A 17,934-nucleotide genomic window follows, 5' to 3' on the forward strand; every position below is an offset into this window, starting at 1 on the left:
TTGACGCATGGCCATAGGCTTGCCGCACACCAATCCAGAACTACCGAAGCAGCCTGGCGGTAATTCTGCACCCAGCGCGCACTATTTCCGGCGCTGTGGAAATGTATTTCCATATTTTTAGCACTGGGTTAGCGCAGGAGCCCTTACCGCCACCTCCTTGGGTGGCAGTGAGTGCTCCTCCCCCGAAATGGCCGCGCAGGAAGTGCAAACTTACCACATAGCTATTTCTTTTTTTGACCTTTTTGCCCTCTGCAGTAAAAGGGGCCTCGGTACACGGCAAAAGCATCCTTTTACTGCATTTTAGAAAAGGGCCCCTAAGTGTAATATAGAAGGAGCTAAATATAAATCTAAATAAATTGGCAAGTGTTTCAGTGACTTATTAGCCTTGAGCACAGCCTCAAACTGTCTTATAGGGAATTGTGTGACTGCCTTGGTGAAAATGACTCCATCTGTTAATGTATAACTGTCCTGCTTTCTTCCATGTTTTGATCTCTGCCCAAAGTCCCACCATTGGGGGGAAATATTGCCTCGGGGAGAGGAAGCATTACAAATCCTGCAATATAGATGTAAGTACAAAAGCCCAAACTCTACTCATTCCTTCTTCATTTCTTCTTCTTTTTTTGTCTCTATCATCCCACTGCACAGCCTCTCCTTTGCATTTTCCTGTTTGGTATTCATGGGGGAGCCATCTCTCTGCAGGCTGAATGCTTCAGCACATTCCTGTGGCAACACAAACAAGATGCAGCTCTCTGGGACTGTTGCTGGGTATAAAATGTTTGCCACAACAGGAAAGAATAACAGTAAAGTAAAAAAAAAAAATTAAGAACGGCAAAGACCTCAAAGATATTAAGCCCATCAAGAATTTAAAAAGTTTAAAGGGCTACATTTCTCCATCAATGGTCTGGGGGGAAAAAAAAACTTTATAAAATTACTACTGCTACTTATCATTTCTTTATGGGGGAGGACTGACCATATGGGGAACCGGGCAGTGCTCGATGGCCTAGAAGGTCTGGGGGGCCCAGTGCAGCTCTCATCCCCCCTGTACACTATAATTCCCCCGGGCCTACTTTGAAGGGCCCTGGTGGTCTAGTGGCTCTTTGGAGGCAGGAAAGAACCCTACTCATTCCTGTCCGCTGTGCTTGTATGTCCGGCACCGCCGCATCTTCAAAATGGCTGCTGAGAATTCCTGTGGTAGTCTCATGAGACTGCCAAGACCTGTGGCCACAGGAAGTCTCAGCAGCCATTAAAGAAGAAGCAATGGTGCCGGGTAGAGCAGCAGTGACGGTCAGGAAAGAGTGAGAGGTTTTCCTGCCCTCTGAAGGGGCCACTAGACCACCAGGACTCTTCAGTGTAGGCCCGGGGGGCCATAGTGTGCAGGGGAGTGCTGGAAACAAAGGGAGTGGCAACGGCAGTGGGGGGTGGCGGCGGCGGTGGTAGCAGGGGCAGGCCTAATGACTTTTTCTGTCTGAGGGCTCAGATCACTGTCAGTCTGCCCCTGTTTCTATAGCACAACTAGATGTATACAGCGCTATACACAAACACATAAGAGACAATCCCCGTTCAACAGCGCTTATAATCTATTCAAGACAGACAAACAGGGCAAATAAGAGATTAGGGAGTTTCATTTCTTATGGGAATGATGAAAACAACATGGGTATTAAACAGGCAAAAAAGGGGTTACACAGTGGTTCCCAAACCTGGTCCTGTAGGCACCCCAGCCAGTCAGGTTTTCAGGATATTCACAATGAATATTCATGAGAGAGATTAGCATGCAGTAAAAGCAGTGGATGCAAATCTCTTGCATGAATATTCATTGTGGATATCCTGAAAACCTGACTGGCTGGGGTGCCTCCAGGACCAGGTTTGGGAACCAGTGAGTTAAGGTTTCAAAGCAGTCTCAATAAGGTGGGTCTTTAGCTTTGATGTGAATCTTATTGTAAGCCACACTGAGCCCGCAAATAGGTGGGAAAATGTGGGATACAAATGCAACAAATAAATAAATAAATAAATAGGACCAGAATGGAGCATGATGTAGGGACTCAGCAAGTCTATTCTAGGCATATGGCAAGATGGAATGAACCAATGGCACAGCCACTGGGGGCCTGGGCCCCCAAACTCTGCTGGTTTGACTGGCGGGGAACCCAAGCCCCGCCAGCAGAAGCTTTCCTGCAGAGGTATTTACTGCTGCACTGCCTACCCTGCACTGTCCCCTGTTTGTAGGGTTACCATATGTCCTGTTTTACCCGGACATGTCCTCTTTATGAGAACACTGCGGGGCATCTGAGTGGGTTTTGCCAGCCTGCCCATTTGTCCGGGTTTACGGATGGACGGGAAGGCTGGCGGGTGGGTGGGCGGGCCTTAGAGTGTCCTGTCCTCCCCTTCCCTCCTGTAACTTATTGTCATGCTCTGGTGGTCTAGTGGCCTCTTTGGGGCAGGAAAGAGACCCCTCTTTCCTGCCCAGCATGGCCGCAGACCTCTCGCTCCCGGCGCTGCTTCAAAATGGCTGCCGAGAGTTCAAGCAACGGCCTTGCAAGACCTCCGCAGAAGATGTCAGATGGAAAGAGGGAGAGGAGGAACGGACACTGGATGAGTGGGAGAGAAGGAACATATGCCAGATGGAAATGGGGAGAGGAGGGACAGACACTGGATGAGGGGGAGAGAAGGGATAGATGCTGGATGGAAGGGGGAAAAAAGATGCAGATGATGGATGGAACTGGGGAGAGAGAGGGACCTGAGTGGATGGAAGTGAGGAGAGAGAGGGGCCAGATGCTGGATGGAGGAGGGAGAAAAATAGGATAGACTCTGGATGGAAGTGAGGAGAGAGAATGGTCAGATGCTGGATGGAAAGGGGGAGAGAGAGAGGAGGCAGATGTTGTTTGGAAAGGGGAAAGAGAAGGAGTAGCTGGATGGAAAGGGGGGGAGAGAGAGGGGTAGATGCTGGCAAGAATTAAGAAGAGATTGAGGAAAAAAGAAACAAGAGACTGGGACCAACACAATTAGAAAAAGTAAACGGCCAGACAACAAAGGTAGGAAAAAATGAATTTTATTTTTAGTTTAGGATGAAGTAGTGTGGTAGCTGTGTTAATAAATACAGAAAGTGGAAATAAGGTGATATCTTTATTGGACTAATTTTAATACATTTTTGACTAATGTTTAGAGACCCAGCCCTCCTTTCTCATGTCAGAACAGAATACCTTAACAGCAGTATACTGTCCTGACCTGAGGAAAGGATTTTGGCCTTAGAAAGCTAATTGAAAAATGTATTTAGTCCAATAAAATGGTATCATCATATTTTCCATTTTTTGTTTTATTTGTATTTTTTAACCTATAGTATAGTGATTGAAATATGTCAGTTTTTGAAATTTGCATCTGCTGTTGAGACCCATGAGACTACCACAGGAAGTCTCGGCTACCATTTTGAAAACATAGTGGTGCCAGCGGGCGGGAGAATAGCGGCAGCACAGCAGACAGGAGAGAACATGCTCACCCCCGCAGAGGCCACTAGACCACCAGGGCCCTTCAGGTAGGGCTGGGATGGTGGGGGTGTCAGCTGCGGTGGTGGTGGGGGCGTCGGGCAGCAGCTGGGTGGGAGGGCCCAGATCACTCTCAGTCTGCCCCTGCCATGGATGTTCAGTGGGAGATAACCGATTATCTCCTGCTAAATATCCCAGTTAGAAGCTAGCTGCTTACCAGTTATATCACGTGACATAGCCAGTTAGATGCAGATATTCAGCGCCAAACCGACTATGTTGAGTGATCAAAATAGGCTGCTTTAATAGCAGGCCTATCTTTGACCGCTACAAAATTAACCAGTTAGTGTTGAATATCGGCATAGCTGGTTAACTTTTTAGCAGCCAAAATAAACCTATATATTCGATGCTGGTTGCCGGCAACAGCCCAGCATTGAATATCTGGGTTTAACACTGCCGGTGGACAGCAAACGCGCTGCCTGCCACCAGCTGAATATCAGGCCCATGATTATTATGTAATAAGGATTTTGTAAAGACTCACATAAAGTTCTGATTTTTAATTTTTTTTAATGGACACAAAGAGAAACACACTTTCATAAACACTTGTAGGTTTTACATTGACACTGAGAACTTTAAGGTTTTTTTTTCTTTTTATAAGTTTCAAAGTAACATACCAAGCAAATTAATACTTATACAGCAAAGTGATAAGAAACAAAAAATAACACCTTAAAGCATGGTATGAAACAAAAGTAAAATGTATCAGCCAAATCTCCATGAATAGGATCCAAGACTTATACAAGGAGAATAAAGGACAATAAATGAAAGGAAATATGGTAAAACTAACATGACCTGGAGGCTATACAGTGGAGGAGTGGCCTAGTGGTTAGAGCACTGGTCTTGCAATCCAGAAGTGGCTGGTTCAAATCCTGCTGCTGTTCCTTGTGATCTTGGGCAAGTCACTTAACCCTCCCTTTTCTCAGGTACAAACTTAGGTTGTGAGCTCTCCTGGGACAGAGAAATATCCAGAGTACCTAAATGTAACTCACCTTGAGCTACTACTGAAAAATGTGTGAGCAAAATCTAAATAAATGAGCACTGACAGGAGCAAGCTAAAAAAGTTGCCAGATGTGATGGATCAAAGAATGCATATTTAACTGACTGGTATCTGATAACTCATTTACAAGGAAATCTTAAAAAGAAAGTTGCGTAATCTGAAGGACCCCTGGTTTCATTAACAAAAATTGCTTGCGACATCATTGGGTTTCCCTTGAAACATCTGGGAATCTTAAATCCTATAAATGTCTTCACCCTGTTCATAAAGGACAATCTCATCAACCAGTCTTTATCTGGGGTTAAAGCCACTGTAGCCATCAAAGTGGCTGCAGTAGCAAGTCAGAGGACTCCAATATTGCAGAAATGTCTAAATTAGGTACACTAGGTTCAATATCTCAGTTTGCTCCCAGAGATTTAGAAGGGAAATAGAAGACTTGTGAAAAAAGCAGTACATTATCTACAGGAATATTCAAAATTTCCAACAGGTAACACTTCAACATACCTCTGTGAGTTACTGAGAACACACGGGGAAAATTTTAAAAACGCAAGTTGTTCCTACGCATATAGGGCCCCTTTTACAAAGTGGCTCGCTAAAAAGGAAGTATTGTCAGGCTAGTGCAGAAGCCTGGCAGTATTTCCCACCCCCAGCATGCTGTGTGTACCTGGCAATAATCGATAGTGCCACATGCTGCCCAGTTACCACCGGGTTAGCGTGGGAGCCCTTACCGCCACCTCAATGGCCGCATGGTCATTTGTAGCAGAAAAGCAAAACCTGCCTTTTACCTGCTGCAGTAAAAGGGGGCCTCGGCATGTGTCAAAAATGACGCCAGCGCACGCCGCTTTTGCCGCAGCTTGGTAAAAGGGGCCCATAATTCGCAAAGACTTCACATCTACCCCATATATTTGTTATATCTTTAACAATTGTAGATCGAACCAAATTAAATTTCTCCATGTCCTTTTCTAATGTTATAACTCGACCAGTCAAGTTATTAAATTCAAGGGTATTTTTTTCTACATTCAAATTTAACTCCTGGTCTCACACAGGGCTCCCAGGAAAACCATGAGCCCCAGGTCACCATTAGGTTGAACCTTTTCTTTTCGCATGGGAGGTATTCCAGCCTGTCCCGGCAGAGACACAACCCCCTCCGCTACTGGCGAACTACTGCTTCGCGGCTGTGGAGGAGGGGCTCTCCGGTCGGGGCTCAAGGTGGTTTCCAGCCCAGGAGACACCGGGATTGCTCCTTTGTCCTCCCATGTCTCTACCGAGCTACTTGCCAACTCCATCTACATCCTGGCCCGTCTTGCATAGGAATCCATGGAGCCAATAGTAGAGGAGGGAAGCTTCTGAGAAGAATGCACAGCAGGCTTACCCCTCCACTTCGGCATACCAGAATACTGTTGCTGAAATTGCAGAGAGAGGCTCAGCATATCAGATACGAGTGGTCATCTTGGATCCCGCTTTAAACTTTTTAAATTATTGATGAGTTTAATATCTCTGATGTCTTTTTTACTCCTTAACATTTTTTTCTTCTTTTTTTCACCTCATTATCTGGTATTCTTTCCTGTTGCTGCAAATTTTTCATTGGTATTGCATTATGGGCCTCTTTTACTAAACTACGATAGGGATTCCCACGCTGCAAATGTGACACAGTCCATCTAAAATGAATGGGCTGTGGTGCATTTGCCATGCCGGGAATTGCTAAGGCAGTTTAGTAAAAGGTCCTATTTTGTTGTCAGTTTTGGAGTTAAAGTATTTGTATAATAGGACCCAACACGGTCTGTGTTTTGGTGTGATGAAATGCCTACATCAGGGGTCACTTAAATTTTCAAACAAAAGTCAATAGAAGTCAATATGTATAACGGTCAAAAGACCTCCGTTCTCAAAGTGTATAAACAAACAGCACAGTCTGAAAGCATCAGCACGATGTGTGAACCCTGATGTAGGAGTTTCATCACGCCAAAACACGGACTGTGTCGGGTCCTATTGTACTTTTTTGATTGGACTTTCCACGTGGAGGTTTTTCCTGTTTGCTTGTGGCTCCCGTTTTGGAATTAGCCATGTCTAAGCAGCCAACATGTTAAGGTTGCCATCAGAACATGATCAACCAGTTTTGGTTTTGCCCCTATTGTGTTTTGGGACTTGTAATTCCAATTTTCCTAGGAAAAAACAGAAACTGAAAACCCATAGATTCAGTAGGGGTTCAACTAGAACTGGACCAACATCTCAGAGCTGATCTGGGACCAGTAGTAAACCCTGTTGTAACTGCACATAGTATCTAGTCTCTATCTTTTCCTGAATATCTCTTTACAGTTTATTAAAATTTGATATAACCCCCATCACAATTATCTGAGGGGTCCTTCCGGGACTACTCCGTCACAACGTGACTGCTGGCGGTAGTCCTGCCCTGAGCGCATGCCATTTCTGAGGAAAAAAGAAAAACCCTGGAAATGGCTTGCGTGGTGATAACCTGGCAATAATCAGGCATCGCCGCGTGCTGCCTGTTTACTTCCGGGTTAGGACAAAGCCCTTATTGCCACCTCAGTGGGTGGCAGTAAGGGTTCCCTGCTGCATGGCCATGTGTGTCTTGGGGCTTTTTAATCTGCTGTGGTAAAAAGGGCCCTGGCCATGGGAAAAGTGACCCCCACCGCTAGTGCTGGGCCCTTTTTCCTGCAGGTTGGTAAAAGGACCCTTGAGTGGTTTACAAAATTAAATTAACATAAAAGAAAACCAGAAAGGAAAAAAAATTACATAAACCGATAATAGAAGAAATAGACAGGAAAAGCATAAGATGAATAAACTAATAGAATTAGAGGGGCATAATCGAACAGGGTGCCCAAGTTTTCCTGAGGGTGTCCTCGCAGGACGTCCCTACGAAGGGGTGGGGAAACCCGTATTATCGAAACAAGATGGGCGCCCATCTTTCATTTCGATAATACAGTTGGGGACGCCCAAATCTCAACATTTAGGTTGACCTTAGAGATGGTCAACATAAATGGTGAGGTGGTCGACCTTAGAGATGGTCGTCCCCGGTTTTCGGCAATAATGGAAACCGAGGACGCCCATCTCAAAAATGACCAAATCCAACTCATTTGGTCATGGGAGGAGCCAGCATTCGTAGTGCACTGGTTCCCCCTGACATGCCAGGACACCAAAGAACGTCAAACACAGAAGAAACATGCCAGGACACCATCCATGCACCCTAGGGGGCACTACAGTGGACTAACTGATGCACTAACTGAATGGAAAAAGCCTTTCCCTTACCGATCCCTTAGCGATTCGGAAAGGAACGGACATGCATGAAGGAAATCGCATGCAAATGAGCTGCTCGCTGTTAGCTCATTTGCACACAATTTCCTTCCTAAGGAGGGGAAGCCAGTGCAGAGCAGCCAAGCGTTATGCGTGGCTGCTCTGCGCGTGCCAAAGACGGCTTCATATACGCAGACAAGCTCTGTGTATAATAGCCATCTACAACCATAAATAAATTGCTGTCTACAACCTTAAAAAAACATAAGTCAGGTGAAAACGTCCAAGTGCTCGTCAGGGACGTCTTTTTTTTTTTTAGTATGGGTGCCTTCGTTATGCCTCCGCGGGCGGTTGAGGATGTCCAAAATGTGGATGTTCCTGTGAGAAGGATGTCCATGCCTTTGCTATGCCTCCAACACCCACTTTATTTATTTATGTATTTATTTATTTATTTATTTGGATTTTGGATCACTCATCCGAACCTACAAGGACACCTCAGCGCAATCCTATTCTACAGACCACCAGGAAAATGGAAAGACTCCCAAATGCAACTCATGGACTTCATCTCGAACACATGTGTCTCTGCCTCAAACATCCTCATAATAGGAGATATCAACCTACACCTCGAAGACAACACCTCAACAAGCACACAAGAATGAAAAGAATTCTTAAAACTCTGGGATTTACACGCACCTAACACTCAACCAACACACGTAAAAGGACACACACTAGACATCATTACACACAAATTCGACCCAGACTCAACTCTCCTACTTACAGACAGAAGATGGACACCCACACCATGGACAGACCACCATAAAGCATATGTCTCCCTCCACTGGCGAAAATTACACAGAAACGCAGTCAACAAACATGAACGAACAACATAAACCACGAGAGAAAAAATAGACCCCACAACATTCTGGCAACAGGTATACCAAAATGAATGGTCAACAAATACAGACACCATTCAATTCCTCCAAGAATGGGATGACATATGTAAGACATCATTAGACACAATTGCCCCAATCCAAACCAGAACATCACATAGGAAAATATCAAATCCATGGTTCACCGAGGAGCTGAAAAAACTCAAAACATAAGTCAGAAAGCTAGAACGCGCATGGAACAAAAAGAAAGATGAATACACACTGAATGCCTGGAAAACACTTCGGAGGAAATACAAATATACCATAAAACAGACTAAAAGACTACACTACAAAACATTGATTGGACCAAACTACAAAGACACACACAAACTCTTCTACCTTGTAAACAAATTGTTAGACACCACACCAGTTACAAACAACAACAAAGATACACCAGGGGTCGACGACCTCGCAAAATACTTCAAGGAAAAAATTATACAATTACGACTTAAAATACCCACCAGCCCTATTGAATACGCCACACTCCTAAACTGTCTAGACCCAGAAAACGGAATATATCCAGCAGACAGGATCTGGACCGAATTTGAATTACTGTCAGAGGACCTCATCTCTAAAACGCTCAAAAGATTCGCCAAATCCCAATGCAAACTAGATATCTGCCCAAACAACCTCATGAAATCAGCTCCTCAACAATTCATAATAGACCTAACGAACCACGTGAACTTCATGCTAAAAACGGACTTTTCCCAAAGGAAAAAGGAAAAATGTTACTCACCCCAATACCCAAAGGCACAAAGAAAAATGCAAGTGAAATAACTAACTACAGACCAGTAGCATCTATACCACTAATAACCAAAATAACTGAAGGAATGGTAACCAAACAACTCACAAACTATCTCAACAAGTTCTCAATACTGCATGATGCCCAATCAGGATTCCGGTCAAATCACAGCACAGAAACAGTATTAATTACCCTAATGACCAAATTTAAACAAATGATAGCAACCGGCACCAATATACTCCTCTTACAATTTGACATGTCGAGTGCCTTTGATATGGTTGACCACAGAATCCTATTACACATACTTGAATATTTTGGCATCGGAGGCAATGTCCTAAACTGGTTCAAGGGGTTCTTAACCTTACGCTCATATCAGGTCACATCAAACTCAACTACGTCTGCTGCATAGACACCTGAGTGTGGAGTACCGCAGGGATCCCCCCTCTCGCCAACTATTTTCAACTTAATGATGATCCCCTTGGCAAAACTTCTATCAAACCATAACCTTAACCCTTACATATATGCCGATGATGTAATGATTTATATTCCTTTCAAACAAGACATTAATGAAATCTCCAACGAAATCAACCAAAGTCTACACATCATGAACACCTGGGCAGATGCATTCCGATTGAAACTGAACGCAGAAAAAACTCAATGCCTCATACTTACCTCCCAATACAACACAAATAAATTTACCGCTATTAACACACCTAAACTACATCTGCTAATCTCAGAAACTTTAAAAATCCTTGGAGTCACTATTGACCGCCACCTAACACTTGAGACTCACGCGAACAACACAACCAAAAAGATGTTTTACTCCATGTGGAAACTGAAAAGAATAAGACCATTCTTTCCAAGATCTGTCTTCCGCAGCCTAGTGCAATCACTCGTACTCAGTCATCTGGATTACTGCAACTCACTATACGCAGGCTGCAAAGAGCAAATACTAAGGAAACTTCAAACAGCCCAGAATACAGCAGCCAGACTCATCTTCGGAAAACCAAAATACGAAAGTGCAAAACCCCTACGTGAGAAACTACACTGGCTCCCACTCAAGGAACGCATCACCTTTAAAGTATGCACCTTGGTTCACAAAATCATTCATGGTGAAGCCCCTGCATACATGTCTGATTTAATAGACCTGCCACCCAGAAACGCTAAAAGATCTTCCCGAACTTTCCTCAATCTCCACTTCCCTAAGTGCAAAGGCATAAAATACAAAGTACTGCTTGCATCAACCTTCTCTTATATGAGCACGCGATTCTGGAACACACTACCACGCAACCTAAAAACGATCTACAAATTAACCGACTTCCGCAAACTATTGAAAACTCATCGCTTTGAGAAAATTTATTGCAAGGATCAAAACACATGAAGTCCATACACACTAACAGAAATGCACCAATACACTCTCTTCTGAATTCTCTTCCCCCGTATTTTCACTACACTTAGAACTCTACCCACAGATAAAATTGTTATACCCTAATGTTCTCTTGCTATTGTTCTATCGCCCTACCATTTCCCCATTGTTACACTCCATTGTTCTACTCCCCAAATGATGTTTTGACTTTGACTTTGTCTTCCCATAACTCTTCACAATGTAACCCATAATCGTACTGTAACAAATTGTATTTCCATCATTCATAATGTATTGTAAGCCATACTGAGCCCGCAAATAGGTGGGAAAATGTGGGATACAAATGCAATAAATAAATAAGTAGCAGCAGTGGGATATGAACTGGATTGCAAGACCAGTGCTCTAACCACTAGGCCACTCCTCCACTCCACTCCCTTGAAATTTGGCTGTCCCTGTGGGGGGGCGGGCAGTTCAGGATGTCCAAAATGTTTGAAAGAAGGACATCCATGCCTTCGCTATGCCTCCGCTGACACACGCACACCTCCCCCCCCCCCCCCCCCCAGGGACCTGCATACTGCTGCGATGGACCTGAGTATGATATTTGAGACTGGCAAAAAAAGTTTTTAAAGTTGTTTTTTTCAGGGTGGGAGGGGGTTATCACCACTGGGGGAGTCAGGGGAGGTTATCCCCGATTCCCTCCGGTAGTCATCTGGTCAGGTCGGGCACCTTTTTGAGGCTTGATCGTAAGAAAAAATGGACCAAGTAAAGTCGCCCAAGTGCTCGTCAGGGATGCCCTTCTTTTTTCCATTATCGCTCGAGGATGCCCATCTATTAGGCACGCCCCAGTCCTGCCTTTGCTACGCCTCTGACATGCCCCCAGGAACTTGGCTGTCCCCGTGACGGGAAGCAGTTGGGGACACCCAAAATTGGCTTTCCATTATGCCAATTTGGGCGACCCTGAGAGAAGGATGCCCATCTCCCAATTTGTGTCAAAAGATGGGTGGCCTTCTCTTTCAAAAATAAGCCTGTTAGTGTTCCTAATCTATTGTTTCAGAAGCCAAGGATAGCCCCAGTATTAAATATTGTAAACCAGTCCACTTAATCATAAGCTGATTGAATGAAAAATATTCTTAAACCTATTTTAAATTTTGTCAGTGATTTTGTCAGTGATGATTCATGTTGTAAATGCTCTGGTAGGGTGTTCCCTGGTCACTGAAAAGATAGTAGTTTTTTTTATTATTATTAAATTTATCAAAATTCACAAGCATATCAAACTTGTCCAGAAAGTTGGTTAAAGAATCTTAATTAATATCTCTAGAAATTATAATAAAACATATATCTTTTTCTCTATTAACCAAACGTAAGTCCACAGATGGAGTTCAAAAATGTCATCATTGAAGAATAAACATTATATAATTGAAGAGAGTTAACGGTCATGCGCTTGATCCTGTATATAATATTTCAAGAGCTACAGTGGGGGAAATAAGTATTTGATCCCTTGCTGATTTTGTAAGTTTGCCCACTGACAAAGACATGAGCAGCCCATAATTGAAGGGTAGGTTATTGGTAACAGTGAGAGATAGCACATCACAAATTAAATCCGTAAAATCACATTGTGGAAAGTATATGAATTTATTTGCATTCTGCAGAGGGAAATAAGTATTTAATCCCTCTGGCAAACAAGACCTAATACTTGGTGGCAAAACCCTTGTTGGCAAGCACAGCGGTCAGACGTCTTCTGTAGTTGATGATGAGGTTTGCACACATGTCAGGAGGAATTTTGGTCCACTCCTCTTTGCAGATCATCTCTAAATCATTAAGAGTTCTGGGCTGTCGCTTGGCAACTCGCAGCTTCAGCTCCCTCCATAAGTTTTCAATGGGATTAAGGTCTGGTGACTGGCTAGGCCACTCCATGACCCTAATGTGCTTCTTCCTGAGCCACTCCTTTGTTGCCTTGGCTGTATGTTTTGGGTCATTGTCGTGCTGGAAGACCCAGCCACGACCCATTTTTAAGGCCCTGGCGGAGGGAAGGAGGTTGTCACTCAGAATTGTACGGTACATGGTCCCATCCATTCTCCCATTGATGCGGTGAAGTAGTCCTGTGCCCTTAGCAGAGAAACACCCCCAAAACATAACATTTCCACCTCCATGCTTGACAGTGGGGACGGTGTTCTTTGGGTCATAGGCAGCATTTCTCTTCCTCCAAACACGGCGAGTTGAGTTCATGCCAAAGAGCTCAATTTTTGTCTCATCTGACCACAGCACCTTCTCCCAATCACTCTCGGCATCATCCAGGTGTTCACTGGCAAACTTCAGACGGGCCGTCACATGTGCCTTCCGGAGCAGGGGGACCTTGCGGGCACTGCAGGATTGCAATCCGTTATGTCGTAATGTGTTACCAATGGTTTTCGTGGTGACAGTGGTCCCAGCTGCCTTGAGATCATTGACAAGTTCCCCCCTTGTAGTTGTAGGCTGATTTCTAACCTTCCTCATGATCAAGGATACCCCACGAGGTGAGATTTTGCGTGGAGCCCCAGATCTTTGTCGATTGACAGTCATTTTGTACTTCTTCCATTTTCTTACTATGGCACCAACAGTTGTCTCCTTCTTGCCCAGCGTCTTACTGATGGTTTTGTAGCCCATTCCAGCCTTGTGCAGGTGTATGATCTTGTCCTTGACATCCTTAGACAGCTCCTTGCTCTTGGCCATTTTGTAGAGGTTAGAGTCTGACTGATTCACTGAGTCTGTGGACAGGTAGTCTTTCATACAGGTGACCATTGCCGACAGCTGTCTGTCATGCAGGTAACGAGTTGATTTGGAGCATCTACCTGGTCTGTAGGGGCCAGATCTCTTACTGGTTGGTGGGGGATCAAATACTTATTTCCCTCTGCAGAATGCAAATAAATTCATATACTTTCCACAATGTGATTTTCCGGATTTAATTTGTGATGTGCTATCTCTCACTGTTACCAATAACCTACCCTTCAATTATGGGCTGCTCATGTCTTTGTCAGTGGGCAAACTTACAAAATCAGCAAGGGATCAAATACTTATTTCCCCCACTGTACTTATCATTGGAGCTTCTACTCCAACTACTCTTTTTGCTGTAATAAATGACTCCAATTGGGAGGGATCATAAAATATAAATTTTTCAGAATGATTGTTAACTAAACATTTGCAGGGAAATTTAAGAAAGAAAGTTGCTCCCAATTGAATCGTTTCTTGTTTCTTTTGAAGAAATCTTTTCCGGCGTATTTGGGTCTCCCTCGAGACATCTGGATAAACAGAGATCTTTAATCCCTTAAATAACGTTTCTTGATTTTTGTAGAACATTTTTAATATCCATATTTTGTCTGGCGTTAAAGCTACCGTCACTACCATAGTAGCTGGTACTATTTGTTCAGTATCTGAAGTTTCTAGTAAAGCCGTTACATCGAAGGGTTGATTTTCCTGTGTTGGTAAATTTCTGGGAGGTAGGTAGTAGACTTGAGCAAAGAGGGGGAATACTTTCCTCCCCTATCTGAATAATTGTTTTGAAATAAGATTTTAACATCTCTCTTGGAGCCACAGTTAGTAGATAAGGAAAATTTGTAAATCGTAAATTATTATTTCTAGAAAAATTCTCCAAAATCTCTGTCTTCCATCTTAAATGTGTTAAGTCCTTAAGCATAGCATTTTGTACATCTTGAACTTGTCGAATATCCCTCTCTTGTTTTTGAACTTGTAAATTCAATAGTTTAACTTTCTCTTCTACTTGTCCAAAATCTTGTTTTATCTTTTGAATCTGGGGGACTAATGCCTTCCCCAAATCAACAATCAAAGTCCAAAGACTATCTAATGTCACTTCGGGAGGTTTAGCAGTCTGTAACATTGCAAATGAAATAGTTTCTACCTCCGTTTGCTGTATGGGAATACCTGCCAAAATTGACGCATTTTCCTCCGCCGTCGCTGTTTCGACTGCTGTGGTTAACATAGCTTCTGCGTGGTCTAATATCGCCTCTCGTCTTCCTACTCCTGTGACCACTTCGGAGCTCAGATTCAGAGATGCCAGCTTTGGAGAGCTAGTTCCACATGGCTGAGGCGGAGGAGGAGGTGCTCTATCGTCAGGGCTCAACGTAACTTCCAGCCCAGAACTTTCCTGTAGGCCTTCAACTACCTCGGAGACTGTCCGCAGGCCGCTCACTGACGTTCTAGGATCAGGGGTCCTCTGCAAAAAAGTATCAATCGGGCCGATAGGAGTTGGGGGGTTCTGCCACTGAGAGGCTAGGGCAGCAGCTCTTCCCCTTCTCTTAGGCATAACTTCAAATACAAGGAAAATTTTGTGAGAACTCAAACACACGTCTGAGTCACTCGGCAGCCATTTTGAACTCAAAAAAGATAGTAGTTCTGATAGAGTCAAAACTCGTATGTCTAAATGAAGGCACTGTTAGCACATTTTTATTTGATGACCTAAGTGCTCGAGATGGAGTGTAGAGAATGAGCAAGCAAAACAAATATAGTGAATACTTAACTGGATAATTCTAAAAGTTAGTAAAGCCTCATGTAAGACTCTTTGGTCTTGTTTTGTTGGGCTTCCAAATTTAAATTTAAGGTAAATAGAGATAAGACTAAATTTCTTATTTATTTATTTATTTTTATTTATTTACCGGCTTTTTGAAGGAATTCACTCAAGGTGGTGTACAGTAAGATGGTAACCAACCCCTTTGACCATACCATATATAATAATTTTACCATTGACAACGTGTCCTACCCCCTAGACACTATGCTTAGGGTCATAGGAGCCAACTTTTGAAAATGATTGGGGGGTGCTGAAATTTTTTTTTTTTTTACAGGTGATGCATTCTCCCCTCCCCCTCCTCCCTCCCCCTCCCCCTCCCTCTCCCCCCTCCCTCTCCTCCGAGTTCCAGGCCCTCCCTCCCTCCAAGTTCCAGGCCCCCCTCAAGCCCTCCCTCCAAGTTCCAGGCCCCTCCCTCCCTCCGAGTTCCAGGCCCTGCCCAACCGCTTCTCCCACAACAGTCCTCCGCCGGTCCACCCTCGCCTTCCTGCATGCCGCCTGGAATTGTAAAAGTCATCTTACCTCAGGGTCCCAGCAGCAGCAGTGAAAGGCAAGCAGGCTCGGTGCTTCAGCCTTCCCTTCTCTCGTCTCAGCTGTGGTCCTGCCCTTGCGGAAACAAGAAATGAGGGCAGGACCACAGCTGAGACGAGAGAAGGGAAGGCTGAAGCGCCGAGCCTGCTTGCCTTTCACTGCTGCCACTGGGACCCCAAGGTAAGATGACTTTTAAAATTCTGGGCGGCAAGCAAAAAGGCGAAGGCGGACCGACGGAGGACTGTTGAGGGAGAAGAGGGCGGGCACCAGGCAGATCGGGCTGACGAACGAGTGCTCGAGCACCCACAGCACCCACGGAGTCGGCGCCTATGCTTAGGGTACTGGGTGTATTAACTAACAGTCACCTCACATTCGAGCCTCAAGTTTCCTCAGTAATGAAAAAATCATTAGGTCTCTTTGGAAGCTAAGGAGAATCAGACCATATTTCTCACCTGACATCTTTAGACTGCTAGTTCAAGTGTTGGTTTTAATTCAATTCAATTACTGCAATTCCATCTATGCTGGATGTAAGGAGGGTGTCCTAAAATGGGTGCAAGTGGCCCAAAATACAGCAGCTAGGCTTGTCCTTAAGGCATCGCATTTTGATAGAGCCACCCCATTATTATGCAAGCTGCACTTGCTGCACATTAAAGCCAGGATTATTTTTAAATTATGTGTTTTTGTCTTTCAAATATTATATGGCTTGACACCGGATTACATGCAGCCCTTAATAACTATCCCCCTACGCAATATAACCTCTGGTTCTATGGACTACCTTATACTTCCAGATTGCAAGAGAGTTCACTATAAGATGGTTCACTCCTCAGACTTTAGATGCCAAGGTGCTAAGTGGTGGAACTCACTGCCAATGGCAATCAAGGGTCAGCCTGATTACTTGGTGTTTTGCAAAAGACTGAAATTTTTCCTCATTGACAGGTTTCTACCCATTGATGGAGTGTATTAGGTTGTAACTGGCCATCAGTGGTTTATTATTTAGTTCTTATTTGTATCATGTTTGTGCTAATCTGTTCTTAGTTGATATTTTGTTTATAGTATTATAAACCTTGCTTGTTGTTTTATTTATTGTAAGTCACATTGAACTTGAGTATGTTCGAGATAATGTGAGGTATAAATGTCAAAATAAATAAATAAATCCTAGAAGACACAGAGGGGCATAATTGAACGAAAACGCCTATCTCCATGGGCGTTTATCTCCGAGAACGGGTCCGTGAAGGGGCGGACCGAACCGTATTTTGGGAAAAAATAGACGCCCATGTTTTATTCAACAATGTGTGAGCTGGGCGTTTTTGTTTTTCAGCGATAATGGAAAATGAAAGCGCCCAGCTCAAAAACGAATAAATCCAAGACATTTATTCGTGGGAGGGGCCAGGATTCGTAGTGCACTGGTCCCCCTCACATGCCAGGACATCAACCGGGCACCCTAGGGGGCACTTTTACAAAACCAAAAAAACAGGTAAAAGAGCTCCCAGGTGCATAGCACCCTTCCCTTGTGTGTTGAGCCCCCCCAAATCCCCCTCAAAACCCACTGCCCACAAGTCTACACCATTACTATAGCCCTAAGGGGTGAAGGGGGGCACCTACATGTGGGTACAGTGGGTTTGGGGGCGTTGGACGACTAGTAAGCATTAAGCAGCACAATTGTAACAGGTAGGGGGGATGGGCCTGGGTCCACCTGCCTGAAGTCCACTGCACCCCCTAACAACTCCTCCAGTGACCTGCATACTGCTGCCAGGGAGCTGGGTATGACATTTGAGGGTGAAAATAAAAAGTTGTGAAACATCATTTTTTTGTGGTGGGAGGGGGTTAGTGACCACTGGGGGAGTCAGGGGAGGTCATCCCCGATTCCCTCCAGTGGTCATCTGGTCATTTAGGGCACTTTTTGGGGCTTTATTCATGAAAAAACAGGGTCCAGGAAAAGTGTCCTAAATTCTAGCTAAAAACGCATACTTTTTTCCCATTATCGGTGAAATGCGCCCATCTTTGTTCGGCAGATAACCACGCCCCAGTTCCGCCTTCGCCACACCTC

General features: G+C 44.3%; 1 protein-coding gene across 2 annotated transcripts in view; it reads left to right on the forward strand.

Annotated features, from left to right (window-relative positions):
- The window catches only part of ADAMTS10 (ADAM metallopeptidase with thrombospondin type 1 motif 10), a 208,783-nt gene that overhangs the window by 110,456 nt on the left and 80,393 nt on the right, over positions 1 to 17,934 (forward strand). For both annotated transcript variants that reach the window (XM_030217418.1, XM_030217419.1), the window contains one exon: positions 503 to 566. In XM_030217418.1, the coding sequence (XP_030073278.1) occupies positions 503 to 566 (64 nt within the window). The remainder of the gene's footprint in view (positions 1 to 502; positions 567 to 17,934) is intronic.

The sequence above is a fragment of the Microcaecilia unicolor genome, chromosome 11 (assembly GCF_901765095.1).
Source record: "Microcaecilia unicolor chromosome 11, aMicUni1.1, whole genome shotgun sequence".
NCBI classification, from domain to species: Eukaryota; Metazoa; Chordata; class Amphibia; order Gymnophiona; family Siphonopidae; genus Microcaecilia; species Microcaecilia unicolor.